The sequence below is a fragment of the Argiope bruennichi genome, chromosome 2 (assembly GCF_947563725.1).
Source record: "Argiope bruennichi chromosome 2, qqArgBrue1.1, whole genome shotgun sequence".
NCBI classification, from domain to species: domain Eukaryota; kingdom Metazoa; phylum Arthropoda; class Arachnida; order Araneae; family Araneidae; genus Argiope; species Argiope bruennichi.
This window is the reverse complement of record NC_079152.1, coordinates 21,925,052-21,941,241: the sequence shown is the minus strand read 5'-3', so window position 1 is coordinate 21,941,241 and position 16,190 is coordinate 21,925,052. Positions and strand designations below refer to the sequence as shown.

The 16,190-nt window shown below is 31.8% G+C and overlaps 1 protein-coding gene across 1 annotated transcript in view; it reads right to left on the bottom strand.

The window, feature by feature from the left end:
• Window positions 1-16,190, bottom strand: part of LOC129961724 (neurofilament medium polypeptide-like) — a 59,595-nt gene that overhangs the window by 25,617 nt on the left and 17,788 nt on the right. The window contains exon 2 of the mRNA XM_056075274.1: window positions 688-830. Within this exon, the coding sequence (XP_055931249.1) occupies window positions 688-814 (127 nt within the window). The 5' untranslated portion in view covers window positions 815-830. The remainder of the gene's footprint in view (window positions 1-687; window positions 831-16,190) is intronic.

Genomic DNA, 16,190 nt, shown 5'->3' with positions numbered 1-16,190 from the left:
AATCTATTATGATGTCTATATGAAGACGTCAAATCAGCATCGTGACAACGATGGTCTACTGTCACTGTGATTCATCCTGTATATTTCTAAGCAGAATGGTCGTGATGGCAGTTTTGATATGCGAAAAGCCCATATACACGTTGGGTTCTTCGGGTTATGTCCTTGGTAGTCAATTTCTGCCATTCATTCGTTACGGCATTTATAATACATAATCGGCACCGTATGCAAAAGGTTTAATCAGTTTTCACTATGTGTGTGTGTTCTGCCATTCATTCGTTACGGCATATATAATACATAATCGGCACCGTATGCAAAAGGTTTAATCAGTTTTCAATGTGTGTGTGTGTGTTCTGCCATTCATTCGTTACGGCATATATAATACATAATCGGCACCGTATGCAAAAGGTTTAATCAGTTTTCAAAGTGTGTGTGTGTGTGTGTGTGTGTGTGTGTGTGTGTGTGTGTGTGTGTGTGTGTGTGTGTGTGTGTGTGTGTGTGTGTGTGTGTGTGTGTGTGTGTGTTTTCCGAACTAAGAAAATTCTCAAAATATATCTTTTTCTATAATAAGTATTATCAAATAATCTTTGATTTATAATATGCAATGATGTTTGACCGAATACTACTCTAAAACTTTTTCGAATAAAAAATTATGAATGAAACATATGACGTTAATTTTTCAATACTTACCTGGAACATCAGGTATTTCACCTGCGCCTGAAGATACGCCGTTTGAAATAGGTGGCTTCGGAAGGGCCCATGCCCCCGCCAAAGATACACAGACGAATACTGCTACAGACAGTTGGACGGCTGCCATAATGGTAAGAAATTACCTGTAATAATGAAAAGAATAGGTAACAGCTAACGTTTAGGCAAAAATTCAGAAATGCATTCCAAATCAAATATTAATATTTTTTCCAGGTCATATATTTTCCACCATAAGACTGCAAAAATTATCAAAGTTAAACAGTTTCTGTACCGAATAGTCTTATTTAGATATTTTTTTTCCAGTTGACTTAAATGTTTATCTCCTCTTGATAATTAACCCGCCTTTATTGAAGAATTCAATCCATATATTCATAAAATGATGTAAAAATCCTGAAAATGAGTGAATCTCCATAGATCTTAAATAAAAGTACATTCACATGATATAACACTTTGCTACATTTGGAATAAAAACAAATTTTTACGGCAAATAAATATGAGTAGTTTTTTTGCCGAAGCCATCAAGGAACATGAAATTGCCCTTATGGACTAATAGGTAGCTTATAGACTATATGGACTATAGGTAAGCCCTATAGCTTTCCGCCTAGAGTACTGTGAAAAGTATTTAATTCACGCTTGAACTTACATGCAATGTGGCAACAAATTCAAAGATTGTTGATAGACACAAAAAAGTGCAAACTGAAATAGAAAAATGGGTTTTCAAAAATCATTTTAGGCGATGAATATCATGTAGATTTGTTCTATCGTCACGCATAGACTGAGGAAAATCAATAATACAAAAATATATATTTATTTCACAGTATATCAGTATCGTCATACAGAATTTGGAATGGATAAGAAACGAAATCATTACAGTGTTTTTTGTTTTTCAAAATGGCAGCAATAAATGGTTGCACAATCTGCATCGTCATAAAATGATTCTAAAACCAGAGTTACTAAGTATGTTATAGATATCTGCCGCAATGCCGAAATAAATTGTTTTTAAGTGCCCACGGTTTTATAAATCAGTAATTTTAGATAACCCATGGACATAATGGATTAAAATCTGGCGAATGTGAATACAAAGCAACAAATCCGATGCTAAAAATAGTAAGTGAATCCCAGAATGCATTTAAAGATAAAGTAAAATTGTCCATCCTTCAGTTTTGAAGCCGTATGTACAAATACTGCATGTATACTCATATACGATTTCCCTCAATTAAACTGGATTCCCGGCATCATTTTCCATTGTAATTTTTGCCCCATTTTTTTGTTGTTTTTCGTCTCAAAAGCTGATCAACCTATCCAGGTTTGTGAGAATTCCAATTAATGAATTCATTGGTTCATTGGACGTGGGGTAGAACAAGACCAATGAAAGTTGAAAGCTGACTTAAAATCAGCAATCTTTAGAGCTGTATTGAATATGAAGACAAAGAGCAAATCCGATGCTAGAAATAGTAAGTGAATCCCAGAATGCATTTAAAGATAAAGTAAAATTGTCCATCCTTCAGTTTTGAAGCCGTATGTACAAATACTGCATGTATACTCATATACGATTTCCCTCAATTAAACTGGATTCCCGGCATCATTTTCCATTGTAATTTTTGCCCCATTTTTTTGTTGTTTTTCGTCTCAAAAGCTGGTCAACCGATCCAGGTTTGTGAGAATTCCAATTAATGAATTCATTGGTTCATTGGTCGTGGGGTAGAACAAGACCAATGAAAGTTGAAAGCTGACTTAAAATCAGCAATCTTTAGAGCTGTATTGAATACGAAGACAAAGAGCAAATCCGATGCTAGAAATAGTAAGCGAATCCTAGAATGTATTTAACTATGAAGTGAAATTGTCCATCCATCAGTTTTAGAGCCATATGTATATTTATACGATTTTCCTCGATTAAACTGGATTTTCGGCTTCATTTTTCTTTACAATTTTTGCCCCATTATTTGGTGTTTTTCGTCTCATTAGCTGATCACGCTATCCAGGTTTGTGAGAATTTCAATTAATGAAAATTGCAAGCTGATTTAAAATCAGCGGTCTTGAGAGTTGTTTTGATATTGTTTCTTGAGTTCACAGCCATTTTTTTAGAATATTTCTCAATTCTTAATATTTCTATCGATAATTCCATTTCTCTTATATATCTGTTTTTATCTGTTTATATTCTAGTTTAAATTCTAAATCAACTACCGATGAGTTTAAATTTTTGTTCTTTTTGACAGTTCAGAGGGCTGAAATGGATTCCTTCGCAAGTTAGGGTTTTACTGATGATTTTTCAGAATATTTCATTATAAATGAGTTAGCTGCTGAATCTTGGTTCTCCCTTTCATGGCCTATTGTTTTCTTTAGTGCCTTCTTACCAGATAAATCCTGTGCAGCAACTCATTTTTTTTTTCCTTTTTGCTTTGGATGAGTGGGATTTCCATCTCGTATTTCACTTAAATTGGCAAAACATGCGTGAAAACTATACAATATATAGAAATTATATATTTAAAACGAGATGGAATCTAATGGAGAATGAAATGAGATCTCTGGGCATATAACTGTGTACTGAGATAATATCAACAATTAAATAAGACACATATTTTTTATGTTAATTTTCAGTGGTAATTTTGAAGTAAAAATCGAATGAAGTAATCTTCCTTTAAATGTTTCTGATTTCAGACTGTTCTTATAATACACAACAATACAACAACAGTTATATTTTAGAAATTATAATAAACAGAATGGCTGCAAATCCAGAATAGTTTTGCACCTTATAATCAAAGAAATCTTATTTTATTGTTTATTATCTAAATGCCTACTCCTGACGAGGTCAAAATACATCTTAACGTAATACACTTCAAACTTGTTGCCCAAGTGAATTTCGGAATCCACTGCGAAGAAGATATTGATGTAACATTACATCACAGCACGAAATGTTAGATGACAGCTACAACTACGTTTAGTGCGTGGCTATAATCTCATTGATTCTATAGCAGAAGATCTTATTTTTTTCTGTTAATGGCAAATTTAATTAAATGGTAAAATTGTGAAAATAGTTTTAGTAATGATGATTTAATGACAAAAACTATTAATTTAATGATGAATATTTCTCATTAGGAAAGAGTATTTTTGAAAGCATAAAGGACGACCTAAAAGAACTAAAATAATAAAAGACAATATATTGATTTCCCTAATTGCTCTATCCATTCCACGGCATATAAAGTCTTTACAAGTGATAAAAATTATAGAAGAAATGCATAAGCTTCATTTTAGAATTTTCTCATCTTTTAGAAATAAATCCATCTCCCCCTCGAAAATAATATTCTGCATATCCCTTTTCTAAAATTTACTGCTCCGAGCTACTAAACAATCGACTGTTATCCAGTGATGTAACAAGGATAAATAAGGCCTGAGATTTGGTATTTTTTTCAAGCACTTTGACTTTATATTTCTATATTTGACACTATAAAATAAATTTAGTTCAGTTTTGTCTTCACGGTAATTATTAAGTACGGAACATTTATAACTCCTATCAATATGTCTATCATCGCCAGAACTAGCACCTCGTGTCCAAAAATTTAAAAAATTACCTTCACCTAAATAAAATCGTAACGCCTGAGTTGAGAAAAATCTGAATTTTTGAATAAAGACTAATGCATAATTATGAAAGACAATGTAAAAATGAACGAGTCACAATGTCGTGCAATTGTCATAACCTCCTACTTTTACCTTCCTTGGTTTCGTAAATAAGTAGGTACCCTTTTTTTTAAATTCTTTGAAGGTCTTTGTTTTTTAAAGAAAAGAAGTGAGACTTTGAAAAATTAAATTTTTATTGAATTTTATAAGGCTTATTATTTTCAAGCAATTCATGAAAAAAAATATTTTTGGGATTTCATATAAAACCGATCGATTCTCGTTTTTCTTACTCGAATTTCGCCTCGGAATTTTTCAAGCCCAAGCTTTTAATATCACAGAACTGTAAAAAGGTTTTAAAAAAATTCGTACCAAAATTCCGTTCTCTTTTATAGCCTCAGGTAGCACATCCTGTTGCACAATATTATACAATATTGTGCAATATTATATAATTTAATATTTAACAATATTATACAACATTGCTAATATTGTTCTTACAATATTATACAATATTGCTAATATTGTTCTTACAATATTATACAATATTGCTAATATTGTTCTTACAATATTATACAATATTGCTAATATTGTTCGTACAATATTATACAATATTGCTAATATTGTTCGTACAATATTATACAATATTGCGAATATTGTTCGTACAATATTGATCAAATTCTAAAGATTGTGTAAACAGAGCTAGAATCCAAGTGGCCGGAGCAGAACATTTAGTTAATTGTTTAGATAATAAAAACAATTAGTTCCATCATATGTTTGTGACATTGTTTGATTTGACTGCATTATTATTTCATTTAAACAATTTGATTGCATATATTTGTTGATTACTATTTTATTTAATCGAGCAATGTGGATTCTTTCTCCATTTTAAGTTGAAACAAACCCGACTTCTCATAATTCGCCAGAAATTTTCTACATTTTTTTACAAACTTCAAACACTGCCTTCTGCTGTTTTGTCCAACTCTCCAACATATCTGGCTCATATCAATATCCGAGCAATTTTAATATAGTGACGACTTTTTAAAACTAAATGAAACTTTTATTTTCAGTAAGTTTATTGTGTACTATTAATATGCAGAAAGTACATAAAATGCAGCAGAAATCAGCATTCTATGACTTATGAGCTATCTTTCTTTTTTAGATTTCAACAACAAATTCAAAATCTGCTTTCCTATGCTTAACTAGGTAAATCAGGAAATGCGACAGGAAATACGATAAAGCAAAAACCCGAATCGATAAGGAATGGTATCAATGTTTTAGATTTTGTGTCATTCAGAGTAAAAAAACAATGCCTTTTCCGCCAGATAATACTAGAGATAAGAGCGCTATCTGGAAATGAACTGCACCTGATTTTTTTCCATAAGGGTTAAACATGACCTAATTTGGAAATAACTGCGAATTACTCATTTTGGAGATTATGGATGGAAAGGTGTATGACCTGAAATAATATTACTCTAATGTATCTCATTTTTCAGGTTAAAGGCAACCATTAAACATGAAAAGTGTTATCTCACCAACTTAAATAAGAGCTTTCTAATCAGTGCTTAGATGAGCTAAATATTACAGCAACTATCAAATTTGTTGAGATGGGACATTTGATAATTAATTGTGACGTCACTTGAGGACTAACTTGAGGAACAGTGAGATCGTACTAACAAAGTTCAATCCCCTTTTCAGTGAATATGCAATCATTCAGGTAACATAAAGATCTTGACTAAGCTAATGCAATAATAAATAACTGATTAATCCAGTAATTTTTAGTCTCTAACAATTTTTTTTTAATTTAAAATCCAAATTTTTATGTAGTTTCTCGATGTTTCAAGAAATATTAAAGTTATCAATATTCCTCAAAAACCAAGGAGAGCCATATAGAAGATTCATAACTCAAAAGACAAATTTTAAGGCTACGCGTCAGACAAAGACATTTATTGCATTAAAACATAAACTATAAATGCAAAGGACAACCACTACAGGAGGTTATGTGAAGCTTGTAAATTAAGTGGCAAAAAAGGAAGTCCTAGATATCCTAGTGAATCTTTGTAAACAGATTTAATGAAATAAAAATTCACAATAGTGCAACAACTTATTGCATAGCTGATATCATTATAAGTCTTATGCAGTATGGCAACATATAATGCAATATAAACAATAAATCCTTGGAGTTTCTAAAACTAAGTGTTCAAAGATTTTGCCGTCAGAAGTTACACATGCTTCGTATGTTGTCATTAATGCAACTGTGCTGTTATATAATTGCAAATTTATATTCCTGTAAACTTGAATTCCGCCCTTTATATGTGGATTTGGTTTATTTCACTGGAAAAGAGTCTTCAGTTACAGTTTCTCTTTTGTGATTCTATATTCGTTGTAAAAATGTTTCTGTCCTTCTGCTGAGTTTGTCTCATGATTTAAAAACCACAAATATCAGCCAATAACTATTTATAGCTGTGTTCTTTTAATTTTCCAAAGCACAAAATCATAAGTCTTTTTAAAAATAAATTTGCCATAAATACAGAAACGAGTCCAAATATAGGCTTTGAATAATCTTTATTTAGCGCCTATTAATTTTATTCTAAAATGCTTTTACCTGATCTAATTTTACTTTTTTATTGAATTAATTCTACACGAGCTCTATAAAACCGCTGAATTCAGTAAGTTCTCACGCTCAGAGTGAAGGGATAAAAATCCTTAATGTTTACCACATTTTTTTAAAAAATACCTAAATTTCCCTATCCTAAATCTACACGTCAATGAAATCCCTATTCAAATCTGAATGTAAAAACTAAAGGGAAAATTTTGGTCTCTTTTGCTGTTTTGCTCTTGTATCTTGATGTATACTGAAGTAGTTCTTACCTCTTATTCTTTGTACATAAATTATGAAATAAATTAAAGTTTTAAAATTTCAAAAGTTTTTTCTATTCGACCACGAAACTGCTAAAATATGTTTACATATACATATGTCATATTGTGCTCTGATGGCTTTCGTAAAAATGCCTCTTTCCTACTTTATAATGGAACAGATTTAGACTAAATAAGAGCTCTTTTCATTGGAGTGAGGTCTACCTGGCTTGACGTCTTTTCTAGGGTGATTTCTGAATGACTATTCCTCAAATGAACTAGCCTTAAATCTCCATTTTATTTATTAAATTTTTTCAACAATTTTTATGTAAAATTCTTTTCTCAAACTTTCTTTTGAAATTTTAAAACTTTTTGAAAGCATTTTATATCATCCGAATTTGCGTACTTTACTTTATGTTAGACCTTATGATGTTTGGTTTCTTTTTAATCTCGTAGTATTTCATACCATATGCTTGGCGCAGTTTGGCCAAAAATGGCTCTTGCGCCAAAAAAATCCAACCAACCAACCATCTATCTTGCATGTTGTTTGCAATTCCAAAAATTCTTACTCAATAAAACCCCCACCCAAACTCTTATCATACCACGAGAATAATACGATTACATATGCTTTATCAATCTCTGCTCCATGACTGCATTAAAAAAAATGCCAGTTCCTTATCTTTGGATCTGTGCATTACCATAAGCCACATTAATTCCGATTATGGATTTTAAACTTTTAATTAAAGGAATAATGATGCATTTTGTATATATATTTTAGAATATTTGGTCTGATTATAAGAATTCTGATTTTGCCTTTTTTTCAAAACGCTTGTATTATCTTCTAAGGAAAAGAATTTCTTCTGATAAATAAGGAGTTCGGACCCACATCAGAACTTTTTAAGGTCATCTCAGACAAGAATGTCTATTAGAGCTCAATATTAAAAAAATTGGAAAAATCCATCTATTCAACATGACGAAGTGTTTTTTATGTCATATTACCTAAAAGAATGAGAAAGCCTCACTTTTTCTTTAAAAATTCGTAAACAAGGAAAATTTAGTTTTCAATTTTAGATCCTCATATATCCATTGAATCTAACAGATTACAGTTACTTTGCAGATTCCATTTCTCTGATAAAATCAACCGAATTGATGTTGATTTATTGTTAAAATTATCTAAATGATAAAATGAGAAATATACAGTGGAATCGTGAAAGGAAAGATAATGGAAATAATTTTTATATCTTTGTTCTGAAGGAATTGTTAACTCTAGGAAAATATTCTAATCTACTTCAATGACTTAATATAGCAAGACGATTTGATTTACTTGAGTTAAAATCGTCAGTCTTCACTTAAATCGTTAAGTCAGCAAAGGCTTTTGATGTGATCATAAAGTTAATTAGAACAAAAATTGAGAGTATTAGGAACGTGTGCTAAAACTAGACAATAATTCTGAGCGGGGCACTAAAAGATTGATATCGAGATTCTGAATTATTGTACTTTAAATATATATATATATAAGCAAACAATTCTTAAAAGCAGAAGAAAGATTCGAAGGCATTGAAGAGACTTTCGATTTCCTGCTGTCATTTTATTTTATCCAGGAGAAGCACACATTATGTACAAGCAAGAACGATGAACACACAAACAACATAGAACTATACAAAGCGAAAAGAGAAAAATAAAAGTCCACTGAACATTTTATCCCCAATCTTATATAACATGAAATTTCACGTGTCGATTCAATACACGTGTTGACCTTGACAAGGGAAACGGAGGGATAATTTTCACTCCGCATGTGGAACTGATGGTGCATCATTTTTAGAAAGCTTCAGTTGAATTAATTAAACAGAAAAAGTGGAATGGAATGAGGAAACAAGAGAACTCTTTAGAATGAACATGGGCCGAATTAGGCAAAAATTTATGAACTTAATTTGGATTAAATTAGATATTAAAATATCATTACACACACACACACACACACACACGCACGCACACACACACACACACACACACACACACACACACACACACACACACACACACACACACACACACACACACACACACACATAATATACGTAATGATATTTTAAAATCTAATTTTCCTAATATTTCGCTCAATTCAGCACATAATAACTTCTTTCCAAAATATTCTCTTATTTCCTGATCCCATTCCACCTTTTCTATTTAATTTAATGCAACAGAAATCTCTGTAACAATGCTTTCGTCTACGATTCCCACGCTCCGAGTGAAGGGATAAAAAATTGCTGACTTAAGCAAATTCTTCTAAAAGATCCCTATGATTCCCTTATCTATGGTCGATATGTGTAAGAAATGTCTATTAAAAATCTCACAGTATATATTCACAGCGATTAAATTTTTATCAGCTTTTCCTGCATTTCGCTCTGTGTCGTTGTGTGTGTGCTTGTTCAAAAAATCATGCCTCCCTGGATGGAAATAAAACGAAGTTAAAAATTCAAAGTGTCTTTTCTGTCTTCGGCCACGACTCTCTTTCAATATATATATATATATATATATATATATATATATATATATATATATATATATATATATATATATATATATATATACAAAAGTATTAGAATCAAGTTAATAGGAAAAACAAAAATCAAATAAAAATTAAACCAAAAATTTATTAAAAAAATATAAAAAAAGAATCCGGCCTGAAGACTTTTTCAAGGGTCACCCTCAGGCAGGGATTCAAAGAAAGGGATTTTTTCTGTGAGGACATACAGACATTGTCTAATACTGATTCCTCGTGACCCGAAATCCCCTGAAATTATGCTCAAGAGATATACCATTTTCTCTACCTCAATTACAGAGTAACAAAATTGAGCAAAAGAAAGGTAAGACTTGGATCTGGGACAGAAATGCCGAGTTGTGGTGACTCTAGTGTATCCTCCAATTAAGAATTCCGTGCATTGGAAAGAAGGAAAGTCTCATCGTCCTAAATATGCAATCTGTAAACGTTGATGTAGCTGAGTCACTTTGAAAACGCTTCTAGTTTTCAGACGACGGTAGCTGCAGCCGGAGTATGTGATCGTAAATGTGATCTATCCCACTCACCACTTTTTTGTTTAACATGATCGAAGAGGAATCAGCTGGATTTAAACTCCTTGATATCTGGATTGAAACTTTGTCTTCTAATTCAGAACATATAGCATAGAGAGAAAGAAAATCTCAACGTCTTAGTTATACTATGCACGAAGCTCAAAACATTCAAGCCACTTTCAATATATTAACATTTTGAGCGTAAAAGAATAGCAATCAATGCAATCAGAGAATATTATTGAATATATTCTCTTATAGACACACGAACAGGAATCGAATTAATATTTTTCAAATACTTGGATTGTAGATTTGAAACCAGGATAACTTTACTCCCCATTCAGGTTCAGAGCCTGGTACATTGGCAAAAGAGAAGATTCCACCAACCAATTTATTTTTGCAGACCTTGAATTGAAAGCCATCCGTGCAGCTTCCAACTTGCTCTTCGGTGGGTCATTTTCCAAAGCCTGAAAGTCAGTTTGATCCTACGTATATGCCAAACCACATAACTTTTGTTTATTATTTGTACTGCACTCAAAAGATTGTCAGTATAATTTTTTTGTTAAGAATTTAGTTACATTCGCAAGAAAGACAAGAGAAATGTCTCTGAAACCTTTTAATGTGTTGGCCTTCTCAAGAAACACTTGTCAACAGGGTGCCCCTGAACTCATGGGCCAAAGTTTAAGGTTAAGCGAAATACATATAAAAAAACATTTTTTATATAGTAATATGCTATCGGAAATGAAAAGTGTAGATGGAACAAGTAAGTGTATATAAGTGCAAGCAAAGCGGAAAAAATATAGTGTTTACCAGATTTCCAATGACGACTCTGATAAAAACTTTATTGCAAAATTTCAGCTGGAATTGTTTATTGAACACCTGGCATCTTCGAAAGAGTATACGCTAATTACTTTCTTAGACGCTCCTAAGCCTGTATCGATGCTGGTGGTGGTACATTTGTGCACTTACTGAAATATTATGTAAGCTCTAGCCCTTCATTTCCTCAGCATTTCTTGTTTTTTCAGCCGAAACTTTTCATTTTCGACTCTACATTGCTATACAAAAAATGCTTCTTTATATGTATTTTACCTACCCTTACAATTTGGCCCATGAATTCAGGGGCTTCCTGTATATTGAATTCTGCATAAATCATTATGCTTGTTTAAAAATGTTGTTCTACGATTTCGAATGGTTTTATAATGGTCACTACTTAAAAATGTTTTTTAATATGTCTCAACAGAAAATCAACCTTTATAATATGATCTGAAACGAAACCTTAGAATAATATTTTTAGAACAAGAATTTTATCCGAATCCGCTAATTAAGACAGACAGAAAAAAACTTGTAGGCATTTTTTTGAAGACCGTGTTTTTTGCCAAATTGAACTTTTCGGGAAATAATGCAGTTATCGATCTGAAATTTTTACTAATTATTCTTTTTTATGTAACACATATTTAAATGCAATTGCAAAATATTTGTTTTAATTTTTAAAAAAATTTTGGTTTTTTTTTCTCTTTATTTTCGATTCCTTAAAATTGATTCTTGGCCTAACTAGGCTATCAGAATGTTCGGCGGTTCAATTTGCTATCATTTTTAATACTAATGATTTTTTAGTTTATATTTTACCTCTCAAATTAATTGTTTTTTTTTATTTAAATTCGAAAAATTGGTGTTGCAACTTCCCTCCCCCATTTTTCATATGATATCCGGGGGCAAACATAATGGCCGATTTTCGATAGTCAGCCCAACAACTTTAACCAATAAAATTGTTCTTATGTTTTTTTGTTTTTTTTTCAGAATTTGATGCTTTTTATGATAATTTGATTGGGCTATTAATGTAAGTGCTGAGTGCTAAAATAATTGTTAAATACAAAAGTGATTCTTTCTTTTTCCTGCTTCTGGCATCATAAATTCTTTAGCTAAGCAAGAACTACTTATGAGTATTTGTTTGGAATTCCTTACGATGAATTGCAAGAGAGCGAAATTGCTCTTGGCACTAAGGCGGAACACAGAACAGGTTTTTTTATTTTTTGGAACGAATGTTCAACCACAATTTGCTTGTATTTTCGATAACTTTGACTGCTTTAATCTTCATCAAAGGCCATACTTCCGCGTCAAAATTACACGAATGTAAAAGTGTGTTATAAGAGAATTCACATTGCAAAACACCTGACTTCGTCAACAGGTTTATAATATATCATCTCCCATTGGTCAGGTTTAAAAAATATTTTGTTCATTCAGTATTCTCAATGCGGAAATGTGAAATAGCCTTCAATTTTTTTTACACACGTTATAATTTAAGATTTAAAAACTAGTTTGAAGTGGCTAAAATGGAAAATATATACTCGAAAAATAAAAGAATAAAAATGAATTAAATTTGCGAATAAAACATCTCAGATGTCATTTATAATCTACATATCTTACAACTAATAAAGATGTACGCGTGTGTGTGTTGGCGCATTACAGATCAGACCGTTTGACCTACAGCTATCAATTTGGTCACATTGGAAGGTGGGACTGTGAAACTATGAGAAATTTTTGAGTTTTCAAAATTTTAATTAATTGAAAATTAAACTGAATTTTGGCGTTTTTCGCAAAATCCTTCTAAAATATTATTGCACGAAAATAAATTTTAAATCGTTTCAAAAATTAAAAAAAAAAAATTCTCTTTAATGATAGCAATTTAGTAATCGTCCGAAGTTTTGCGATTCCTTAATATTTTTTTCCTGGTTTTCGATAACAGATTACATTAATGCCCTTAAATCCGAACTGTCTTCGTGGTTTTATCAAATATTTAATGATTTTCTTCCATTGTTGAAGGCTGAAGAAGAAAATTTCTCTTTTATATCTGTGTATTTTAATACACAAATAAAAAAGTAAAGTTACAATATTGCGATATATAGAAATGTTTTACAATACCACGGAATTTAGTATCGGATTTTACGTTTTTATCACTCACTCTGATGTCATGATCTCCATTAGAAAAGTCCTTGTATGCAATAAATAGGACTTAAGTAAGACAATTAAAATAACCTAATTTGAATGTCAGACTGCTTGATGTAATCATGAATATGAAGTTATAAAAAAAAGATTTATCTGAAATGAAATATAACAAATAATCCCGACGAACCAGCTGACTAGTTAAAAATAGTAATGAAAGCAAGTAAAACAATCACTCAGCCCCACACTAATATTTCATCATGTAATGTTCCATATGAAAGGCGACTTTTAAATATGTCATCAGTTGTTGCCTATCTCACTCTAAACTCTACTTTCAAAAAGGATTGGAAAAAAAAAAAAAAAAAAAAAAGCATTGCTTCACTGTACATTCGTTATGGCGAAAAGCCGCGGCAGAGTTTAGAAGCCACAATCATTTTGCCTATTTTTGTTCTCAATAAATGCTAATGAACCACAGATATGCCATCAATGGTTGTCTATTCACATTCTTTTGTGGTGGAATGAAAATTATTACGATCCGTGCAATGGAAGCAAGAGGACCCATGTATTCGGGAACATTTCTTTAATCATCACATTTCACACAAAACAAACACAAACAAGAAAGACAAGACAAGCCATTAACGCGCGCACCTCTTAACAGAACAACATCTCATCTCATTATAATTACAATCGCAATGCACTATGGGATGCGTACCTAATCAGGAATCGCCATCTATTATCCAAAAGAGAAGATAGAGCAATGCAACTGTTACACTTTCCATTTTAAGAGATAATTTATAACTGAATAACAGAGCTCTAAACCTCAACAACTAGTCTGATTTCGCTACTTTTCATCGCCAACTTTATGATTTCATTCCTTTAAAATATAGCTACCTAATCAGAAAGTTCTATCATCATTATGCAAGATAACTCTTTAAAAAACTTATATTATTGTAATTATACTTTTGTCGGTACAATATGCCGTTCATAAAAGTTAGTTGCTATAATTAAATTAATCTTATAAATATCAGGTGCTTTTTGAGACTATGTTATTGGTGGTTTCTAATGGTAACAACAGTGATTAATTAATATGTCATGTGGACAATTTTAATGATATTAACCATAACCGGCTACTACGCCCGAAGACACACGAAAAAATATGAATGACCGGACTACCGCGATGATGGGAATTATCGTTGAGTCCTAAGGGCCATTGGCGAGGTACAACCTTTCCGTGGGAAGTACGTCCCGTCATCGATAGAAGGTAGTTGATCCCCACCATTTATATACCCACCAGGGTGACGAGAACCATTTACCATACCGAAAGCGTCTCATCCTTTATATCTAAGGTGCTTCTCGTTGGGAGGAACAATTTTGACGGAATATATTTTATCAAAAGAAAAAAAATACTGTAATTTATAATCATATAATAACGATAAAACACTCTGATTGTTTAACTATAGTTGCAAAGCAATGAATGAATTGGCGAGATTGACTCGGATACCCTAGTTCAGGAACTCCGTCTATTTTGAAATACATCGAAAATGGTGGCGGATGGGCCAGGCAGCTCTTGATAACATATCTAGAAATTGAGAGTTTCATACAAAATAAAAATAGGCAAAATATGGATATTATATATATTAATTAATAATTGTGACTGTTAACTCTGTCAAGTTTTTGCCCTCTCACAAAAAAAGTCTACAATGATTTTGAAATTTTTCTCGAGAATAGATGGTTGAGAATAGGAGACAATTGATGAAATAAGGAGTTATTGGATTTCATATGAATTAAAAATTGGTGAAATTGGTATAAACGGGCAACTGGTTCTTTGGATATGACAGTCATTTGAAATGTAAAGGTTTTGGATGAACAGGTGGTTCTTGAAGACAATTTCTATTTTATTATATTATAAACCATATCTGCATGTGCAGGCAAAATTGCTCTTATTAGATAAGCAAAGGGGCAATTAAAAAACCTATACATCAACTTTAGAGATAAGTTGATGATGATGTCGTGTCCGCTTTACCACGGAAAGGGGTTGTAGTAGCTTCTGAGGGTAAAGACCCCTGAGCACCCAAGGGCAGAAGTCTGACCTAGCTCATATGAAGATAAAACTCACACATTCGCTTGCACAACCCCTTTTTACAGGGAGGAGGGGGCACATTCACACACCTCACAGATAGAATACAGATGAAGAACAACCATGCCCGAACCGGGACGCCCAGATCACGAGGAAGACGCGCTACCCCTATGCTAGGACGCCGGCTAGAGATGAGTTAGGTATACAAAAACAAGTCATTTTTGCAACAAAACCTGAGTATAAACGAAGGAGGTGTACTTTTAATTGAATTGTATCTACTAATCATAAAGATGAAAATGTGTGTCTTGGTACTTTATAGGCCAGACCATTTGAAATATAACAATCAAACTTGTCACATATATTTACTTTGGAAGGCGAAAATGTGTACCTTTGAACGATTTTTTTTTTGAAATAGAATGTTAATTAATTGAAAATCAACTGAAATTTTGGCACTTTTCCATGATAACTTCGGAAAATATTTAGTAGAAAAATAATTTTTGCAGCACCTTAAAATTAATACATCTTTTCAAAAATACCATATAATTTTTCCATATATTTTTTCTATTATTAATTAATTCTTAAAAAAATATTTTGAAAATATTTTACAACAATATATTTCATTGTTGAAATAAAACTTAAGTAAGTTGAAATAAACTTTAGCATTATTGCTAAAAATTCGTATTGCTTTTTTTTCGTTGTTGTGATCGAGCATTCATTTCATTGTTCCATGAAGATTTAGTTTATTTTTTCATGTCGAAGGATATTAGCATAAGCCATGCTTTTAATAATTTTTTTGATATTTTCTTATACTTAAAATTAAGGTTTGAGTTCAGAATCAGGTAATGGTGGAAAAATTTTCAAGTATCCCTTATTTAAAATATTGCTGCTGTTTCCTGTGATGTCAGTGGATGTACAAAGTTGCAGACAGAGAATT